This window comes from Papio anubis, chromosome 12, assembly GCF_008728515.1.
Source record: "Papio anubis isolate 15944 chromosome 12, Panubis1.0, whole genome shotgun sequence".
In the NCBI taxonomy this organism is placed as follows: domain Eukaryota; kingdom Metazoa; phylum Chordata; class Mammalia; order Primates; family Cercopithecidae; genus Papio; species Papio anubis.
In genome coordinates, this window is record NC_044987.1 from 73,632,477 (window position 1) to 73,655,312 (window position 22,836).

General features: G+C 36.6%; 1 protein-coding gene across 2 annotated transcripts in view; it reads right to left on the reverse strand.

Annotated features, from left to right (window-relative positions):
- Window positions 1–891: 891 nt before the first annotated feature.
- RRAS2 (RAS related 2) overlaps window positions 892–22,836 on the reverse strand; it is a 79,753-nt gene continuing 57,808 nt past the window's right edge. For both annotated transcript variants that reach the window (XM_003910192.2, XM_017948589.3), the window contains exons 2-6: window positions 18,170–18,257; window positions 17,159–17,261; window positions 16,868–16,976; window positions 4,921–5,039; window positions 892–2,395 (exon numbers count right to left, since the gene is read on the reverse strand). In XM_003910192.2, coding sequence (XP_003910241.1) covers window positions 2,308–2,395; window positions 4,921–5,039; window positions 16,868–16,976; window positions 17,159–17,261; window positions 18,170–18,257 — 507 coding nt within the window. In that variant the 3' untranslated portion in view covers window positions 892–2,307. The remainder of the gene's footprint in view (window positions 2,396–4,920; window positions 5,040–16,867; window positions 16,977–17,158; window positions 17,262–18,169; window positions 18,258–22,836) is intronic.

Sequence of the window (22,836 nt, forward strand, 5' to 3'; positions counted from 1 at the left end):
GATAATAAAAGTAGATGGGTTTCTCATTAAATCTGGATATTATGTAAGCAATCTTTTGTTATCTGAAGTTAACTAAAACAAACTTTGCCAACTGAAAGTACTACCGAGGATACATGATAGTGCTACAGTAACAAAGGCCACAGGATAAACATGGTATCTTCCTGGGCAGTAATTGTACTAGAAGACCTGGAAAATAATTCCATATCGACATAATTATACTATCAAGTACAGCGTATAATTATACAATTTTTTTTTTTTTTTTTTTTTGGAGACAGAGTCTCAATCTGTCACCCAGGCTGGAGAGCAATGGCACGATCTCGGCTCACTGCAAACTCCGCTTCCTGAATTCAAGCGATTCTCCTGTCTCAGCCTCCCAAGTAGCTGGAATTACAAGCACCCACCACCATGCCCGGCTAATTTTTGTATTTTTAGTAGACATGGGATTTCACCATGTTGGTCAGGCTGGTCTCAAACTCCTGAACTCAGGTGATCCACCTGCCTCAGCTGGGATTACAGGTGTGCACCACCATGCCCGGCCAATTATATTATTTTTACTGGTCTTCAAATAAATGTGTGTGTGGCTTTAGCTGTTTTCAGTTTCATCTTCAGAGGGGTATCTATGTAGGTATTCACCTTCCTCTACAGTTGGATTTCTCTATCAGGAACACTTCATAGAAAAGTTTTAAGAAACATGGACTTAAGTAAATATTCAAAAAGTCAAAGAACATCAAATGTTTCACATCCACTCCACCTGCTGAATGACCAATGCTGACTTTTAGATTCAAACCCTAAGGCACTGGAGAAAAGGCATGAGCTACTAAAGTAAGTTTCGCTAACACTTGTTCCCTTAAGAAACCACTAAATTAACACAATGAGTAATCAAGCATCATCTTGTGATAACAGATCAATTTTAATTCTAGCACCTGAAGCTATACAAGGGTATGCTCTATAAACTTCATGGGACTGTTGTACACACTTGATAAAGTGACAACTGTGCAATACCACTTAGCATCTCAAAATCAGGAACATACTATTGAATTGCTTAAACACAATCCACAGAATTAAAAACAAAATCAGATGCCATCCACAGTTATACTAATTATCCATTAAAAGCTTACACTTAATACTTCATATAACAATCAATATCTAGCAGGGAATATTAAAACTGATTTCAGAGTCTCATCCTGTTGTACTCTATTGGGAAGTTTTCTTGAGTAGATATGTGACTGGCCAAAGATGGGTACAACCAAGACCAGACCAGCAAGTAAAAGTTCTACCACAGTTTCTGTAGTTTCCACTTGTTTTTCTTTGTCAGTTAAAAGTGAACAGTGAGAATTAAATACTTATCTTTACATATACACAAGGTATGCTGCGAAAGCATATCTGCATACAAACATATAAAAATACTTGTTAACTAGTTTGATAAGAAAATAATGTATAAAAGTATATAGCAAAAACATTAATCATCTCTGACCCTGGAAAGATCAATTCCATATTTTATATTACATCAAACAAAAACAGTTTTAGTTTTTTGAATCCCTTATCCAGAAATACTCGAAAAGGAAGACAAACAGAAATTATTCATTTTTACCCTTAGCATGGCTGTGAAAAAGAGTTAAATTAAAAAATCAAGTACACTGAAATGTCTAAGTCCTGAATGAGTCCAAATATTTGACCACGTAGAATATTGTCATCTTCAAGAGTAGGAGTAATAACACAGGTTTTTATGAGCAGTTTTTAATCCATAAATACAATAAGCATTTTGGTATTTTGGCCACCAGAAAACAAAAGTTGTAGTATCAGTAAAGGTCTGAGATGGTTCACTTTTGTAGATTCAATTCAGTGTATTTAAGATTAACAAAGGCTGACAATGAAATGTTTAAAGATAGGCAAAAATTCACATTAAAAAAATCCCTATATTTCTATTTAGAGTAACAGTAGGCAGTATGATTCCAAAAGTTAAAAATTTCACAACCTGTGGCTTCAGCTTGGCAAACAGCTTAGATTCCAAAACTGATTCATCTCTATTAAAATGTAAGCACTTAAAAAAAGAGCATGTCTGTGTCTATAGACATATATTTTAAAGGAATCAGATAATCTTTGAAGCAGCCTTAGTGTTTCCTTTAAATTTGTCTGGAAATGACCATTGTATTAGCTTCACAGAAAGAACTAGCCAGTTTCTTGGTCTAAGGCTAACATGGTGATCATTTGTCTAAGGCTAGAAAGGTACCAACAAGATGTAAACCGAGGAGAGGAGGAGGAGATGAGGGCTTTTCCTGGCAGTTGGTAGCTAAAACTGAAGGGATTCTAGAAAATGACACAATGGCAGCCTTTCTTGTCTTTTTCTTTCCGTGTTGGTTCTGGTGAAGGAGGACATTCCTGCTCTTGAAATTTCCTGTAAGATAAAAAATTCTAAAATATAATTGCCTTCTTGGTAATCTACTATTACAAACACAGGTTATTTTTTCCACAAGTTCACTTTAAGTGCATATGCTTTTCAATGTTAAACTTCAACGAGGGAACAAAGCATATTATTTCTCTCTTTCCTACCCCCACCAAAAAAGGGCACAAATGCGTCAACACCAGCATAAGCAGAGCTGTGAAGTTGCTTTAATGGATGAGTCCTGAATCAGATGAGATACCAGATTCAGTAATCTCTTAAGTTCCCATCCCAATTTGAAATTCCATGACTCTAAGGTATACTTTTTTTTTTTTTTTTTTTTTTTTTTTTTTGTTTTTTTTTGTTTTGTTTTTTGGGAGGGGGGACGGAGTCTCGCTCTGTCACCCAGACTGGAGTGCAGAGGCGCAATCTCGGCTCACTGCAAGCTCCGCCTCCTGGGTTCACGCCATTCTCCTGCCACAGCCTCCCGAGTAGCTGGGACTACTGGCGCCCGCCAGCACACCCGGCTAATTTTTTGTATTTTTAGTAGAGACGGGGTTTCACCGTGTTAGCCAGGGTGGTCTCGATCTTCTGACCTCGTGATCCTCCCGCCTCGGCCTCCCAAAGTGCTGGGATTACAGGCGTGAGCCACTGCGCCCGGCCTTAAGGTATACTTAAGAATAAAGATTCATCATTAGAGTGCAATATAAAATTAACCTTACGAGGTACGCAGGTCTTATCTGTGTTCTGCCATTTATTAAATTCAGTATTAGACAAAGTTAGTTAACCTAGTCTGAGCCTCAGTTTTTTAGAGGGGAATAATGGAAACCTACCTTTCACAGCTGTTGTGAGGATTAAAGATCTTGTGATATTAAAATATATCTAATAGTTCCTGGCATTAAAAACAAAACAAACAAAAAACCTCCTTTACTTCCCCCCTCATTCCTGAATTACCGATGGATAAGGAGACAGCCGAAGAACCAAAACCAAGGACAACATTTCAAAAAGGCAGTCACAATTATTTTAAGAAGGCACTGCCCCATCAGTTGCTTAACACTAAAATGGAACTGGAATGGGAAAAAGGGGCAAAATACATATAACATAAAATTTTCCATCTTAACCATTTTTAAGTATACAATTTGATAGTATTAAGTATATGCATGTTGTTGTGCAACCATCATCACCATCCATCTCCAGATCTCTTTTTCATCTTATAAAACTGAGACTCTGTACCCATTAAAAAATAATGGGACTGGGATTTTTAACAAACTACTAAAAAAGAAAAAGCTATAACCTTCACTTTTTTTTCCTTCACAGAAAGATAATGCCTGGGCAAGGAGTTAATAAGTAGAAGATCATCGCTCAGGTCTCAATTTACCTTAGATACAAAATAAATATGAAGCCCAGGCACGGTGGCTCACGCTGTAATCCCAGTACTTTGGGAGGCCAAGGCGGGTGGAACACGAGGTCAGGAGTTCGAGACCAGCCTGGCCAATATGGTGAAACTCTGTCTCTACCAAAAATACAAAAATTAGCTGGGTGTGGTGGCAGGCACCTGTAATCCCAGCTACTCGGGAGGCTGAGGCAGAGAACTGCTTGAACCCAGGAGGTGGAGGTTGTAATGAGCTGAGATCACACCACTGCACTCCAGCCTGGGAGACACAGAGAGAAACTCACTCTTAAAAAAAAAAAAAAAAGAAAAAGGCAGCCCACTTCACATTCCTATCAAACTGTCTAACTAGCAGAGATTCCCAGATCTACAGAGCAAAGTATGAAACAGGGGCCAGGCACCAAGACCCAAAATAATAAATCAAATCCTACTCACTAAAGCAACTTCATCTTTCTCACCCACAAACATATCTAGTAATTCTATCAGACTTCACCCAACACCTTCAGCCTCTTGGAACCCGTTAACACTTTTTAAGCCAACGAGGCACCCTACGGCATCTAACAGAAAAATTATTTGTTGTGTGGGACATTATACTTCACTTTTACATCTTGCAGGATTATTGAATCTCTACTACCTGGCTTACTCTCAGCCTGGGATGAGTTGGGAGCACTGGCTCTGGAATCAGAGTTTTGAATTAAAGCCCCAGTTCTGCCATTTAATACCTAAACTTTGAACAAGCTATTTAACTTCTTTCTCTGTACTCCTGTTTTCTCCTCTGAAAGTGAGGATAAAACAGTGTTTAATTTATTGGGCTATGGTGAGGATTACATATAATAATACATGTAAAACATTTAGCACAGAAGCTGGCAGAGATTACCATGCAAAAGTTAGCTGCTGTCATCACTATCTTCACACTATCACCCCCTTTGGAAGCAGCATTTATTCTTTTCAAAATCCTATGTGTACTTTATACTTCATAATTAAATTAGATTTTATATTCTAGAAGTGCCTAGAATATGTACTTAAAAATTTTAATGCACCATGTGCATTAATCCCTAAAAAGAATCACTTCTATATAAAATATCCTTTCTTGCTAAAAACATTTAATATTAATTTATTAAAACATGCTTCTAGAATGTGTTTTGCTTACCTGATAACCCGGACAAGTTCATGGAAAGCTTGATCTACATTCATCCTAATTTTTGCTGATGCCTCCATGTATGTTACCTTAAGTTGCCGTGCTAACTGCTGTCCTTCTTCCTGTGTTACCTGAAATTCCAACAGTTATGTTTATGGTACATTATTAACAACTGGATTTGCTCCATCTAATCGTGGCCCCAGATTGTGCTAATAATTCAGCCAGAGGCCAAGTTGTTTTATCATAAGATGAACCAACAGACTTAACAGCTCAAGATAAACTAAAGCCCACCTCTGCAGAACAATGCAGAATATACCTGTGATGGAAATACTAGCCTACAACAATATTTCCAACTAGAGATGACACAAAAAGTATTAAATACAACAGTAATACATTCTGGGAATGGCAAGTGTAAGGTGCTATTAAAGTATACAACTCTGTCAGGGGATCAGGGGAAGTTTCCCTGAGGAAGTGACATTTAAGCCAAGAAGATAACAGAGTATGGATTTGAGGGGTGGAGGGTGGGGGTGTGAAGAAGTATCCCTGACAGAGAAAACTGAATGTGTGAGGCATGAGAGTGAATGGGCTTTCCAAGAACTAACAGAAGTGTCATATAGCTGGAATACAGTAAGCAAAGAGAGAAAATGGCAAGAGGTGAGGACGGTGAAAGTGTAAGCTTCAGAGGCCATAAGGTCTTCTCATCATTTGCATTCCCCAGTACCTGGTACACAGGTGACACTCATCAGTACGCGGGGAGAAATGAATTATGAATGCAATTACAGGCCCTCACAATGCCTTAAATTTTGGAGATCAAGGAAAGGTGGCATTAGCTGATTGATGTATAAAATGGCAGGTCAGAATAAGAAAACATAAATGAATGTAAGTTCCCACATGTTTTAAACGTAAGGATTTGAATAGTGACGTTTACCAAAAATTATTAAATTCTATTATATTTACATTTATATAGTGGGGCTTAAAATTATATTTCTGAAAACAATACCCTTTATTGCTGTTATTATCACAAAACTAAACACTTGATGAAAAAATTAGAAAAACCAAATTGGGGGGAAAAAAAATCAAAGAAAATTTAGGAACCTATCAACCACAGAGAACCATGTTCTTTTGGTCATTTTTCAATGAGGCATAATTTTTACACTACAAAAATAGGATCATAATTTTTGTATATCTCATACTCTGGAAGCATTCTGAACTCATTTATCTAGGAGTTCTTTTGTAAATCCCACAGGCCTTTCTAGATAACCATGTCATTTGCTAATAAAGACAGTTTTATTTCTTGCGTTTTGATGTGGGTATCTTCTATGTCCTTTTCCAGCATTAGTGCACTACCTAGAACCTCCAGTACAATGACATAAGTGGTGAGGGGAATACTCTTGACCTATTTTGGATCTTAGAAACAAAGCTAGTTTTTCACCATTAAGTATGCTGTCAGTTATAGAATTTTTTTGTAGATGTCCTTTCTCAGGTTAACAAAGTTCTCCACTACTCCCTTTGTATAAGGTGTTCATCAGGAATGGATGGTGGATTTGCCAAATGTTTTTTCCTCCATCTACTGAGATAATTATATGATTTCTCCTTTTCAGTCTGCTAATATGATTAATTATATTGACTCACTTTCAAATATCAAACCAACAACCCATTCCAGGAATAACCTCTCCCTTGAGTGATATATTGCCTTTTTTATATATTGTTAAATTCTATTTAATATTTTATTAAGAATCTTTATATCTGCGTTCATGAGAGAGACTGGACTGTGGATTTCTTATGTTTTCCTCTGGTTTGGGTTTCTGAGTGCTATGCTGGCTTCACGTAAGTTGGAAAGAATTTTCTCTCCTCTTCAATGTTCTGGAACACTTTGTTTCAGAACAAGTAATATGTCCATTTCATTTAACTTGAATTTATTGGCATAAAGTTGTTTATAGTATTATCTTTCAAATATCTGAAGGATCTAAAGTGAAGATACTGCTCTCATTCCTGATATTGTGTCTTTTCTCTTTTTTATCTGATCATTCTGGCAAGAATCTTGTCAATTTGATTGATCTTCCAAAAAGCCAGTTTGGGGTTTTTATTTATTTGGTTTTTTTGGTAGAGGTGGGGTCTCACTACGTTACCCAGGATGGTCTTGAACTGCTCTTCTGGGCTCAAGCAATCCTCCCGCCTCAGTCTCCCAAAGTTGGCATTACAGGAATAGCCACCACACTCCGCCAGTTTTTCTTTCCTTTATGGTTTTACTATTTTCCATTTCATTGGTTTTCATTCTCTTATTATTTCCCTTCTACTTACTATGGGTTTTAATTTTCTCTTTCTTCTAATTTCTTAAGAACGAACCTAAAGGTCACTCAGACCTTTGTTCTAATACAAATATTTAGTGCTACAAATTTCTCTATATATACTTCTTTAGTAGCATGCCACAAATTTTGATTTTGTGTTCTAATTTTCATTCAGTTCATAATACTCTGTAATTTCCCCTTTCATTTTTTTCTTTGACCCAAGGGTTAGTTGGAATATGTTAATTTCCCAATATTTGGAGATTTCCTAGATACCTGTTATGAATTTCCAAGTGAATTCTACTGTGGTCAGGAACTACACACTGTCTGACTAAAATCCTTTTAAATTTATTGAGGCTTTATGATCCATTCTTATTTCAAAATAAGGTGCATTCTACTGTTGTTGGATAAAGTGTACACTTACTGTCAATTAGGATATGCTGTTTGATATTGCTGCTGAAGTCAACTGTATCCTTATTGATTTTCTTTCTACCTTCCTATCAGTTGAGAGGGGTATTGAAGTCTCTGACTTTAAGTGTGAATTTGTCCATTTCTCCTTGTAGTTCTCAACATCTTGCTTCAAGATTATTGAAGCTATTAGATCACGAATGTTTGGGACTGTTATGTCCTCTTGATGAATTAATCTCTTTATCATTATGAAACACTCTTCTTTATTCCTAGTAAAGTCTTGGCTCTGAAATCTTTGTCTGATATTTATATAGCTACTTTTTATCTTCATGATTGCTAGTCAGGCAATCATGAAGATAACTAAAGTAGCTATATAAATACCTTACTCCATCCTTTTACTTTAACCTTTGTGTCTTCGTATTTAAAGTAGATTTCCTGTAACATCCTGTTTTTTAATTCAATCTAACACATCTGCCTTTTAACTGAGACAGTTGCACAATTTACATTTAATGTGCTCACGGATATTGTTGCGTATCTTGCTATTAGTTTCCTATCCATATCATCTATTCTTTGTTCTAGTTGTCTTTTTCTCTACCTTCTTTTGCGTTAGCTCAGTTGTTTTTATGATTACATTTTATCTCCTTTGTTGGTTAATTAACTATATATGTTATTTCAGTGGCTGTTTTAGAATTTATGGTATACATTTTTAATTCATGACAGTCTAATTCAAATGATCCTATACCAATTCAAGTATGGTTTAAGAACCTTACAACAAAGCCAGGTGCAGTGGTGTGTGCCTAAAGTCCCAGCTACTTGGGTGGCTGAGGCAGAGGATCACTTGAGCTCAAGAGTTCAAGGCCAGTCTGGGAAACAGTGAGAACTTGTCTCTCAAGAAAAAAACAAACTAGTTAACAACAATGTTTCTCCCTCCTGTTCTTTTTTGTTATTAACTTTTACCTCACAATGTGTTTATTATTTTTGCTTTAAATACTCAGTTATGGTAAGAGTAATTTACATTTATCCACATAATTACCATCTCTGGTACTCTGTATTCATTTGCAGATTCATATTCAGATTTCCATTTGGTATCATTTCCCTTCTGCCTAAAGACATCTTTTCACATTTCTTGTAATGCAGGTCTGCTGATGATGAATTATCCCGCTTTTTATATGTCTGGGAAAAGTCTTTATTTCATCTTCATTTCTGAAATAAATTTTTGGTGGGTATTGAATTCTAGTTGACAGTTTTTGCTATCAGTACTTAAAAGATTCTGCACCACTATCTTCTGGCTTCACTGTTTCCAATGAGATACAATGATTGACTCCTGCCATCCTTCTATTTGTTCTTCCATATGTAATGTGCTCTTTTCCCCCTCTGTCTGTCTATGTTTCAGATTTTTTTCTTTATCACTGATTTCAAGCAATTTCATTATAATATATCTTATGATTTTCCTCACATTTCTTATGCTCTGGGTTTGTTAAGCTTCTTGGATGTGTGTCTGTATTTTTCATCAAATGTGGAAATTTTCATCAATTACTTCTGCTGTTAATCCCATCCAGTGCATTTTTCATGTCAGACATAATAGTTTTACTTCTGAAAGTTTAATTTGGATCTTTTTACATCTTTCATGTCTCTAACATGTTTTCTCTAGCTTCTTGATTGTATAAAAAACAGTCAAAATAACTGTTTTAATGTCTCTGTCCACTAATTCTATTATCTTTGTCATTTCTGGATCTGTTTCTATTAATTATTTGTTTTCTAATTGTGTGTCATATTTTTCTTGCTTCTTTATATGCCCGGGAATTTCTGAGTAGAATGCTGGAAATTTTACCTACTGGGTATGAGATATTTTGTATTCCTAAACACATACCTGAGCTTTCTTCCAGGATGTAGGTATTTGGAAACATGTTATCCTTTCAGGTCATGCTCTAGGTTTTGTTATAGGGTACCAGAAAGGCATTTAGTTTGGCTAATTTTGCCCCATTACTGGGACAAAACCCTTCTGAGTTATACTATCCAATACTCCAAGAAATATAAGGTTTTCTACTTTGACTGGTTAGAATATGAATTATTCCTGACCCTGTTGAGCTCAAGGTATTGTTCCTTCTAAACTTTTTAGGTAGTTTGTTCTCCCAGTTTAATATTCTATTCCAAAAATTTAGCAGCCTAAATACAGTATCATTAGTTTATTACACCAATATACATATATCCAACACTTCATAACAATTTGTGCCCTGTTGCATTCCAACAGGATAACACGTAGGTTCTACATAGCACTGGTATATCTAAGTTTATCTAACTTTTAAATTTACCTTGTCTCTCTTCAAAATAACGTATGTACCACAAGGCCTATGCATTTGAAATATAAACTGATCAAGTTACCCGAACAATTAACAATAAGGAAGGAAGCCGCGTAAACAGAGAAAGCTTCACAGACGCACCAATTTTAGACAGGACAATTTCTATTTTAGGAAAATTTGACATGGGAAATTCCTTCCTATAAAATACCCCTATGCTGCCACAAATTCTGTTCCATCTTCCCAGATGTCATCCCTTCTCTCTCCACTCTACACTCTCAAATTCTTCCTCACTAACCTTTCAAGACCTGAGCAATGAAACTTGCCCCTAAGTGTTGGTACTCTTTTGGAAGCACCTTCTCAGAGCTCCCATCATACCCTCTGGTTATCACTGACAAGTCTCTAACAACACCAGAGTAACATTTTTCGTTTGGTTTTCTTGTTCTTTCACCACGTCATCATGTCCTCTGAGGCTAGGAAGTTAAGACAGGCTTCTCTTTGTACATCCAAAACTTAGAAGTGTGCTTAGCAGCTAAATAAATAAACACGTTAAGTAAATGGTGTACGACTAATCAAATAGGTACATTCTTAAGTTAAATATATATATATATATATATATATATATAAAAAAAGAAAAAGAAATCTCAATAAATTACTTACTTTATTGGGGTAAATATGATTGGGGGAAGGAAATATATGTACTTAGAATTTTTCCACTAGTTTTTCTGGCTCAAAAAGATACCTTGTCCTACCCATCATGCATAATGTAATTCAACCCTGCTAGGGTTATGTGCTTCACTTGTTTTTGTTTTATTTGGTTTTGTTTTGAGACAGGGTCTCACTCTGTCACCCAGGTTGGAGTGCAATGGCATGGTCACAGCTCACTGAAGCCTCAACCTCCCAGGCTCATGTGACCTTCCCACCTCAGTCTCTTGAGTAGTTGGGACTACAGGCACATGCCTTTTTTTTTTATTATTATTTTTAGTAGAGACAGGGTTCTGCCATGTTGCCCAGGCTGGTCTTGAACTTCTGGGCTCAAGGGATCTGCCTGCCTTGGCCTCCCAAAGTGCTGCGATCACAGGTGTGTGTCACCACGTGCAGCGATTTATTTGTTTTTAAAGCATGGTTTCACATCACTGTCTTCCAGGAAACAAAGCCAGCAAATTCACACATACATTTCTGGTGAAGAAATCTCTAACCACATGCTTGTGAGCTCACTGACTCCGCATACTTTTGACTAAATAGAAATAGCATTGCCATCACCAAAGCAAACAATAAAAGATAAAAAGGAGCCATAACACTGGAATTTAGAAATCAAAAGAAAACTGAAGAAAGCTACACAAGTAAGTATTTCCTAGAGGTTCCTCGACTCAGATAATTTCACAAAGACACCAAATATTAAGCCTCATCTCCTGGATATTCTGATTTGGTAGATTTAAGCACTTTCCAGACATGTTTTGTTTTAAATAACCAGTGCAAATCTGATGCAACAAATTCACAGAACTACATTTGGGAGCTTCCAGTAAGACTCAGTTCAAAAACACAATTAAGTATCAGCAGCAGTTCACAATAATATGTATGAGCTCATCTAGTACTACATATTTCCAAACTGAATAAACTACATTTGCAGCACTCAGAGTTATGTCAAGTTAATGAAGTTTACAGAAGCAAAACTTGTTTTCACAAATATTTATTATGTAAAAAGAATCACCATATTAATATCACATCTTAACTCACTGGCACCCAGATTCATCTACTCAACAAATATTTATTTAGTGCATATCTCTGTTCTATATGCTAACAATAAAGCCTGAACAAAATTGACCTGTCAAAACCGAGAAGCCCTCATAGTACCTACACCTACATTCACCATCTAAATTTGCCCTTCTAGATGCATGTAAGGCACAGATAAGGCCATATGTGGTTAAGACCCTCTATTATTTGAGAAGGAGGGGTTCTTTTTCCTAGGAGGCTGTAGGGGGCACAGTGTGGTCAAAAGTACTGACAGATGGGAGTCTGGATTGATATATTTAGCTATCATTTTAAGTATAATGAGTTATTTTCTGAAATTAACAGTTACGATTAATAATTAAGCAACTAAAAAGCAGGGGAAAAAGAGGGAACAACCAAGGTAAACCAGGAGAAAGATGGTAAAGACAAAAAAGCAAAAACAGTTGATCTCTAGACAGGGTTGAGTTGAGGACAAGGAACTTGAAATCAGATATATCATGAAATTCCACTGTCTAAGCCAAAATACTGTGGTATTAAATTTCAGGTTCAAGTGTTGCTACATTTACCTACTTTCATATTTCAGCAAAGGTAAGCAAATCATTTACCTATGTTTTCTTCCTACACCTTTAGCAGAATAAACAAAATGACTGGCATATCTTAAGGGACCAGATGGCTGTTAACACTAAAAAACCATACAAATTCTACAGATCTCTTTTTATTTCACGTAAACCTCAGTGACTATTCTGTCTACTGCTTCATCACCACTGCCTAGAAAAGGTGTTCAATAAATACTGGATGAATGGATAGAAGGATGAAAGAAGCAACCCAGTCCACAGATACAGAGGCCACAAGCAAGCAAGCAAAGCCTCTTCTGGATGATCTCCCCTCCCTGGTGGGGTTCAGAATCTCAGGAGCCAGTGGTAGAAATGGCCAGTACTGACCCACAAATTCAAAGAACAAGGAGAACTGGCATTTATTTTCTACAAGAAAATACGCTAGAAGGTAAAGAAACTACAAAGGCTCATGTCTAAGACAAAGGTATAAGAAAACAAGCTGCGTCGGCAACAGAGAGCAAGCCAGACAGGTTACTAAGAACCTAGATATGACAAAAAACTAAACATCTCTGAACAGGGGGAAAGAAGCTTTTACAGCGTCCCTGTGGCCTGTCCAAGTTGACTTGGTAGAACACGTAAGTGTGTCAAGACATAGACCAACACCTTTAATTGTGAAGAGACTTTAAAAAGGTAAAAACCGGCCGGGCGCAGTGGCTCACGCCTGTAATCCCATCACCTTGGGAGGCCAAGGCGGCGGATCACAAGATCAGGAGTTTGAGACCAGCCTGGCCAATATGGTGAAACCCCATCTCTACTAAAAATATAAAAAATTAGCTGGGCATGGTGGCCCGTGCCTGTAAGCCCAGCTACTCAGGAGGCTGAGGCAGGAGAATCGCTTGAATCCGGGAGGTGGAGGTTGCAGTGAGCCGAGATTGTGCCTGGGCGACAGAGCAAGACCTGTTTCAGGAAAAAAAAAAAAAAAAAAAGGGTAAAAACCTCTTACTATAGCATCTCAATTTCAATAGCATGCCCCTCAAGTGTAGGAGATAAGGTATGTTTGCCTTTGCACATTCAGAGCCCAAGACACTTTAGAGACAAAGTAGTACCAACAAAGGACACTGGGGAGGCTGGAGGAGCAGGAAATACTATCTCAGAGCTAAGTAAAGTGCTTCAAAAAGGAGGAAGAGATCAACCATGTCAAACGTCACTGACATTTGCCCAATTAGTGATACTGACAGTGGCACTGAATCCCTGATGTCAGTACAATCAAGAACGGCAGGAGAAAAAGTAGAGAAAGTTGAAGTTTTAGGAGTTTTGCTATTAAAGAGGGGCAGAAAAAACATACTCAGAGGGGAATGTGAGATTAAAAGTTTGTGCTGTAGTCTTTTTGTTTTAAAGATAAAAGACATTGTAGCATGTTGTATGCTGATGGGAATGATCATGTAGGAATGTTCATCTAAAATAGAACAACTGCTGGGGTAAAGTCCATGAGCTGGTGAGAAGGAACAGGATCCAGTGTCTGGTGGAGAAGTTGTTCATAGACAGATGAACAGTTTATCTATGTAAGTGGAGGGAAGTGAACCTCATGGGGTACCTGAGCACTCAGGTTAGTAGATATGGAGGTAAGGACATGTACAAATTTCTCACAGAAACAGGAAAACATACGCATTATCAGCCAAGAGTGAGGAAAGAGAAGAAAGTGTTACAGGTTGAAGAAAATGAGAAAGTATGTAAAAATTATCCAAACAAATGGGAAATAAGTGGACTAGGGAAATGTAGGATTTCCAGTCAGCACTAAAGGCCCATAAAGATCAGTGGTCATGACATTAAACTGAGAGTAGTCAACATGCCTGAGTACAGGTGCAAAGGAAAAAAAAAGCATAAGGAAGAATAAAACTTTTCTTTGTGTCTATCCTTCAGAGAGTAGACGCCATATAAATGAGCAGAAAACTAAGCAATTGGATTTTAGGCACTTGCTTTTCTCCCTTGGATATATATACATCTAAGCTTTTCAGGATATGCATAATTTATGTCTATTTATATGGTTTAGATTGAAAAATAAATACAAAATACAAAATAACTTACTCCAAAAGCTAACACTACGTATCTTTAGGGTGACCGAAATAAGGAAATCATTTCCTGTATGTTCTCCCACTTTTTTACTCTGAGAATCTATTACTTTTACAAAAAGTAAAAAAAATTCCATGAAAAAAATCATAATCCAATGACATACAAACAAAGCCAGTGCCACAATATGTTGACTGTCTGCAGACAGATGGGAATTGCATACCACATTCTGGCAATCTCCAATACAGGTTGAATATCCCTTATCTAAAATGCATGGGACCAGAAGTGTTTGGGATTTTGGAATATTTTGATTTTAGAATACAGTATTTGCATATACATAATGATGTTTCTTGGGGATGGGACCCAAGTCTAAACACAAAATTCATTTACTTTTCATATATACTTTATACACATAGCCTGCAGATAATTTTATACAGTATTTTAAGTAATTTTGTGCATGAAACAAAGTTTTGACTGTGTTTTGACTGTGACATCACATGAGGTCAGGTGTGAAATTTTCCACTTGTGGAATCATGTTGGCTCTCAAAAAGTTTCAGATTTTGGAGCATTTCAGATTTCAGATTTTTGGGCTAGGGATCCTCAATCTGGTATATAGACAACTTAAAAATAACTCATATAGACCCAGCTGATAATGGCAGAGCTTCTTTGGGTTCTAGTGGGTATACACCCTCCTTCCCTCCCTAATCTGCCACTGCCTACCCTACAGGAGATCTCCACCTATCCTAGGTCTCCTACCTATCCCTTTACTGGAGCTACCACCATGAGAAGGTTTGAGAAAGATTCTATTTCTATATTCAGGGCAGGAAGCATATAGGGGTGAGGCAGAAGTCAGCGAGAGATAGGGAAAAGAACTCCTTCAATGCATATCTACTTTGCCATTATTTCCCAGATGCAATGACATATAGAGTTTCTAGTACTAGAAAGAACTGAGAAGAGCCACAGGCAGGGTCCACTGGGCAACATCAATAAATATAATCAGGTTTAGAAACCTCAAGGAAATGGTCTAAAAAAAAACAAAATTAAATCTAAAAAAAATAGATGAACTGTCTACGCTAGGTTTATAATGCAAGCAATGCCATATTCTTAATTATTTCAAAAGGTTTATATTCATTTGAAATGAAGAAGAAATGTTTTCACTCTAACTTTATAACTCAGATTTGCACAAGACCTAGCAGGAAAATTTATTCTATACCAAGTTTCATCAGTGAACATTTCCAAATCTTAGCATTAGGATAATATATCATTTTCCCTTAAGTCAGTGTTTGAAATCTGGTATGCCAATAAAATTTTATGTACACAGCTAAAATCACACAGTTACAAAATAGAAGGCTGCCCTCAAAGCTGTTTATCAACCAATTTTTCCTGATGTTTGCACTTTTCCAACAAAATCCTAAGAATCTGTAAACACAACATAATATAAAAACAAGAATACTTAAATACCAGCAAAAGAAACAATTTAAAAAATACAGTTCAGATGTGGGATAGAGACGAAAGACCTTAAAACATATATATATATGTTTTTATATATATATATAAATGTTTTATATATATATATATATAAAAAACATTGATATTGTTTGGCTGTGTCCCCATCCAAATCTCATCTTTAACTGTAGTTCCCATAATCCCCACGTGTCGTGGGAGGGACCAGGTGGAGATAATTGAATCATCGGTAGTTTCGCCCATCCTGTTCTCGTGGTAGTGAATAAGTCTCACAAGATCTGATGGTTTTAAAAAGGGCGGTTTCCCTGCACACACACTCTTGCCTGCCGCCTTGGTTCCTCCTTTGCCTTCCGCCATGATTGTGAAGTCTCCCCAGAGATATGAAACTGCGAATCCATTAAACCTCTTTTCCTTTATAAATTACCTAGTCTTGGGTATGTCCTTTTGGCAGCATGAGAACGGACTAATACAAATGAACAGCCTACATTAATATACAACTGACCTTGTTCCCCTCCTCCACAAAAAATGTGAATGTACAATGTCACCAAAACATTGTTTTAACTAATAAAATTTCAGTAAGTGGGTAAAGAAACAAGTGAGAATAAATTAGCCTGCAAACTAAATACTAAAAATATTATTTTATTAAATGTTACCAAAGTATTAGAGCTAGCCAATGTAAAGAATAGAAAATTCAGTCATTAAAGTGACTTAGAAAAAATCCAAATATTGTAATGTAAATGAAAGCCATTCTCTACATGAAGTTAATTTAGTATTAACACTGAATAACTTAGGCCTTTAGTGGTAACTTTGAAATTATTCAACTAAGTTAGAGTTTTGGATGTAATCCAAGAAATTATTACATGTGAATGAAGCTAGTTCAAACATTTGTAGGCTTATAAAGTCTTATAAAATTTTATGAAAAACTATTTGAAAATAAGAAATTTTAATTTCCCCAAATCTACGTCCTTTCTATTTTTTTTACCCGCTGTGACTTCTGTAAATACAGTGTGCCAGAAGCTATAAACACTTAAGTGGCATGGAGCACAGTATTTTTTTTTTTTTTTTACCAGACTTTCAATTATTTCCTTAAATCTATCAGTTCACTTACATGATGACAAACAATTGGTTTCCCAACAGTGAAATTCCTTCTCACCTGTCTTTGATGATCCAGATCTGCTTTATTACCAATTAAAATCATTGGGAACTCATCACGATCCTTTACTCTGAGAATCTGTCTTTGAAACTTATAGATTTCTTCAAAACTTTAAAAAAAAAAAAATCAAAAACAAATTAATCAATTTGGTCAAGTATCAGAATTCAGCAAGTCTCATGCCCCATTTAGTACTTTATTTTTCCTTTTTCTATAAAAACAAAAAGTCCAAATTCAATAAAGTCTAGTGATCTTGACAAAAACAGTGGATCTACATTCTAATATGGTACAAACCTGCCTCTATCTGTGACTGAAAAGACCAACAGGAAGCCCTCGCCAGTCCTCATATACTGTTCTCTCATGGCTCCAAACTCTTCTTGTCCTGCTGTATCCAAAACTACAGAAAAAACAACAAATGTAATTATACTTGTGCTTTCATTTTATAAACTGCTTCCCCACAAAGGCAAGACCAATTAATATGGGTCCTCTAGAGAGCCTCATACTTGGTATAATATAGAAATGGCATTCCTTTCTTAGTACTTTATTCTTAATACTAAAGACAAATATATTCTAATGGCAGACAGTTACAGAGTTTATCTTCATCAGTACTGGTTGACTTTGTGGTTAGAATATATTAGCATACTAACTAGAAGCTTAAAAATATCAAATACATTTAATCAGATAGAGTCAAGTAGCCTCTAAAATCACTTGAATGTTTTATCCCCTCCATGGAAAAAACTGAAAAAGATACGTGTAAATTCAATAAAGAAATCTGAGTTATAACCACCATCCCCCAATACCATACTTAGTGCAGGTGCTAATGTAATTTTTGATATCTGCAAATAAAAGAATCACACATATTAGAAGAATAGGGCTTTCCTTGTGGAGAGGTGGGATGTTTAGACACAAACAGTATTTGTTAAAGCCTCTGTGCTATAAATTCTAAGTAACAAATATCAAACCTTTTCTATATTCACTTCATCCATTTTAACCTTTGCCAAAAGGTAGGAAGAGTTGAGACCTGGCAGGTTTTTTCCAGTTGCCTCAATAAAATCAACTTCAACAAACTGTAATGAGACTAGTTTCACTAGAACAAGATCAGTACAAATATTGTTTTACTTTTCATTTACTGAAGAATATTTAAATTACCCATTTTGCGGACTCTTCAATCAAAACTTACAAATGACATGGGCTAATATTCCAGATCATCTAATATTTCAAATATATTTAACATAGCAAAACATCAGAGCTTACTTTTTTAAAATATATGATATGCAAATTATCAAAAAAAGGAAGTTTACTTACTATCTAGCCGGGCTGCTCTGTCATCTATCACACACTGCTTTGTGTAAGAATCTTCAATGGTTGGATCATAATCTGTTACAAAATAGGACTGCAAGAAAAGAAAAAACCTTATTTTAAAATTTATGGCCAGGCATGGTATCTCACACCTGTAAATCTAGTGCTTTGGGAGGCTGAGGGAGGAGGATCACTTGAGGCCAGGAGTTTGAGACCAGCCTGGGCAACACAGCAAGACTCTATCTCTAAAAAAAAAAAAATTAAAAAATTAAAACATTAGCTGACGTGGTGTGTCCCTGTGTTCTCTGCTACTTGGGAGGCTGATATGGGAGGATCACTTGAGCCCAGGTGGTAGGGGCTGCAATGAACCATGACTGTGCCACTGTATTCCAGCCTGGGAGACAGGATAAGACCCTGTCTCAAAAATAAAAACAAATAAAATAAATAGAATAAAAAATAAAATTTATGATTACCTGCCTACCAATGTTACTTTGCTTAACAAATTCCACTTACCCAGAACTAATCAAAACATTTTCAAGGTACTAGAGTTCACCCTATATGTCAATTCCCCACCAAATGTTCTTATGAGCACTTTCACGTGAAGAAAAGGTGCTAGGTATCTCTAAATGTTCATATCTGAAATATGCAAGATTGCAAAAGATCTACAACTTTTTTTGTAATTATTTAAGGTTAAGAATCTAGATCTCAAACTCTAGAAAAATTAGAAAACACAGTAAGTTATAATTCAGACCTATTTGAATTAGCAACCTGATTATAATCATCAGTCCTAAGAAGACAAGTAGCTGGAAAGAAATGGAGACAACACAAAGAAGCCTGGAACATTTCGTCTTATACCTTTCTTTTCTCACACTTTGTCTTATTCCTCTTTCAACTCTTATGTACTATAAGAAAATATCATTTTGAAATTTTTTCATCTGTAGGAACCTCAAACTTATTCTTTCAGTGACACCTTTTTTTGCTTTTTTAAAAATCTTATATTCTATTCCTCTCTTCTTTGATCAAACCCTGCCAACTATTGAAAAAAAAAAGGGGTGGACAAAGTATCCAAGTAAGAAGGGAAGAATCTCAGCCTACATACCAGTTTTCTTTAAAAGGGTTTTAAAAAGTCAGCTACTCAGGAGGCTGAGGTGAAAGGATCACCTGAGCCCAGAAGGTCAAGGCTACAGTGAGCCATGATCATATCACTCTGCACTCTAGCCTTGGTGACAGGATGAGACCCTGTTTCCAAAAAAGAAAAAGGTTTAAAAAAGAAAACAACAATAATCTGAGAAAGTACCTTTCCCTCTTTTTACAGAAGGGCACTAACTAGGACACCAACATTATCCTCCTTTTGTTCTAAGTATCTCCTTTGATCTACTTTGGACAGACTTCCTGAAAGCCCATTTTTCCCACTGGCTCATTACAAAATCTGAAGGAATGATTTGGAAGGAGACAGCTTAATGCTAGGAACCAGCACCAAGGGTGTTTAGCCTTCTTCAGGCAAGGGTTCCTGGCTCTTGCGACCCAACAGTTGTGGTGACCTACGCAAACACCAGAGAGCTACTCAGAAATAAGCACTCAGAACAGGAGAGAAAAGAACCCCCTGGTTTTGGGAGGAGATATACTAATCTGCCTGATACCAAGACTTTATATATATTTTTTTGAAGGACACTTTCCACATTTTATTTAAGTCTTAAGAATAACTTTAAAGCCAGGCATGGTGGCTCATGCCTGTAATCCTAACACTTTGTGAAAATCACTTGAGCCCAGGAGTTCCAGACTAGCCTGGGCAACAAGGTGAGACCGCATCTCTACAAAAAAATGTAAGACTTAGCCAGATGTGGTGGTGTACACCTGTAGTCCTAGTTACTCTGGAGGCTGAGACAGAAGAATTGCTTGAGGCTAGGAGTTCGAGGTTGCAGTGAGGTATGCTCATGTCACACTACACTCTAGCCTGGGAGACAGAATAACACCCTCTTAAAAATTTTTTTAAGTTAAAATTAAAATGTTTAATCACAGAATTCCTATATTCTGTGATTACAGAATATCAATAATCCTATTTCTTTTTTGATATTTCACTTAAATGCATGCTTTACTGAACAAAATTTGTAAAACAAATGTTTACCAATAGCAGTAACTTTTAGTAGGAAGCCATCTCCTCCACTACTCCATCACCATTTAAAAATAAGTATCAATTCACTTAACTAGCCTAAAAAAATAAATAAATAAGCAGGTATCAAAACAATCATGATCTTACTTTTTGGCACCCATGCCACTTCAAAAAGTAAACAAATTTTACTGGCAACAATATTCTCTATATCCACTATTCTAAACAACAGGAATCAGCAGTCTTTCACAAGCAAATTGGATAAAGCATGCTCTGTACTTTTTAAGATTCGTTTCTTGAAACATGTTTCCCCATATGCCATGCTTTTATATCTTGTAAAACCTGAATTTCACTGACTATTCCCAGTTGATGCCTAAAAGTGCTACACTGTCCCTACCAATTTGGCCTAAAATATAATAAACAAATGTTAAATACATTTTTTACAAATGTCTAAGCCATGCACAGTAACTAGAATTCTTTAAATGTGACAGTTCTTGGCATTGTGAGATTAAATTAAGATATAAGCATGTACAAAAGATTCTTGGTTTGATTGTTGTATAAAAGACTGTTACAACTTTGAAGTCCAGTATAACAAACTGTTTTACCTCTACTAGCTATGAACATTTATTTGGATGTCTTAACTCTTGAAACACAATCTTAGTATTACAAGAATTTTGCCATACTGCTACATGAATTTATTCCACTCATACTAATTTTTAAGACAAATTAATTGCTGGGATTTTTGGATATTTAGGTTCACATCGAATCTCTGCTGTGTCCTATCTTCAAACTGTCTACAGAGACCATCACCTACTTGCTATACGTAAATTGTAGAGCCATCCACATTGGAAGATTCCTCCTCCAACGAAACATCACTCTGGGAACTATCATAGAATCAAAAATCTCTTTCCCTCTCAAAATTCTAACAAGACAGGTCAGAATATCCCTAAGAAGAGCATTCGCTGTGTGCAGGTAACAAATACAAGCATCATCTCCCACCAAAAAGGCAACATTTTTGTTAAACTTGGGTACCAGATATTTGAGGCAACAGATCACCAACAAGTAATCAGTCCCAGTGATGAACAGTCCTGGGTTTAATTCTAACTCTGCTACTCTCTAGCTGTGGGACCTAAGGCAAATCACTTTACATGTCTAATCTTTAGCATCTATAAAACAGAGATAGAAACAAAATCCTGTGAAGCAGGTAAAATGAAGTAATGCATATGAAGTACCAAGGCATGCTGATTAATAAATGTCAACCATAATAATAACTTATTTTTGTCATGCAGTTAAACGGTCTGAATTAGTGTTTTTTACTCAAGTATAAAGATTTGCTAAGCTCAGGAGTAGCTGTAATAATTCCAGTCCTAGTTACACTTCAGACCAACTACATGACCTCTGGGACTTGATATCCAAACACTGTGAATCAAGATGAAAGCTGGGGTTCTGGAAATAGTCTCTGGATTTGAGCAGCAACTACACCGGTAATTTACGTAAGTAAAAATCCATCAAGCTGTACATTTAAGATCTGTACACTTTTTTGTACATATATGAATACCTCTAGAGAATATATAAATTAAATGGCTCCCTGCTGCTTACAGGATTCCATCGTTTCTTTATGTAGTATGCAAAGCCCTCCAGTCTTTACGTAGTATGCAAAGCCCTTCAGTTTGATCTGTGTTGTTCACCATGCAAAGCCCCATTTCCCACTACTTGAAACCCTTCGGCCAATTGTCCTTGCTCTCTTGATTGCACTCACTCATTTGTTCAGTGATCATGTATGCAGCACCTACTAAGAACTCCATAAAGACAAGGTCTCTACCTTCAGAGCCCAGTGCCTTTTATACAACAATCAGTAGTTGAGCTATTACTGGGGGCAAGAGGGATTGGGGCATTTTAAATCTATACCCAAGACAAAGAACAGAAACAGCACGAAGTGCCAATACCATGCTTGTTCAGAAGGCAAGATAAGTTAGGCAGTTAATACTACAGTTATGTACAGAACTATGTGTGCGTTCACTTATAAACACAGAGCCTCAGCAATTTGCCAGAAAAGAAAACAGTCTCTCTCCTGAAGTTATAAAAAGTTACCAACTACATCCCAGAAAGGATGTTCTGTAGCAGAAAGAGAAAAAAAAAAAAAAACCAGCACAGTATTGCACTGAGCTAGACAGTAAAGGTTCAGGCAAAGATAGGGAAAGAGGGTGGACCCAAGGGCTCAAGAGTACAATGAGGGGAAAGGAAGGGTGGAGGATGGAGAGAGCACATGTTTCCCGATAGACATGAAAGGGTGTGTGCAGAAGGATCCTAGTCATAAGACAAGGAATACCCCCATTCAAAGGGCAGCATGCCTTCCTGGTAGTATAGAAGGGCAAATGAACTTCAGTTTCTTTAAAGTTGTCAGGAGATACGGAGAAACATTTAGGATTAGGGACGCTATCACATTCAGACAGAGATAAAATCTGGTCTGGCAAGCCTGGGCAACATAGCAAGAACGCCATCTCTACAAAACATAAATTAGCCAGGTGTGGTGGCACACGCCTATAGTCCCAGCTACTCAGGAGAC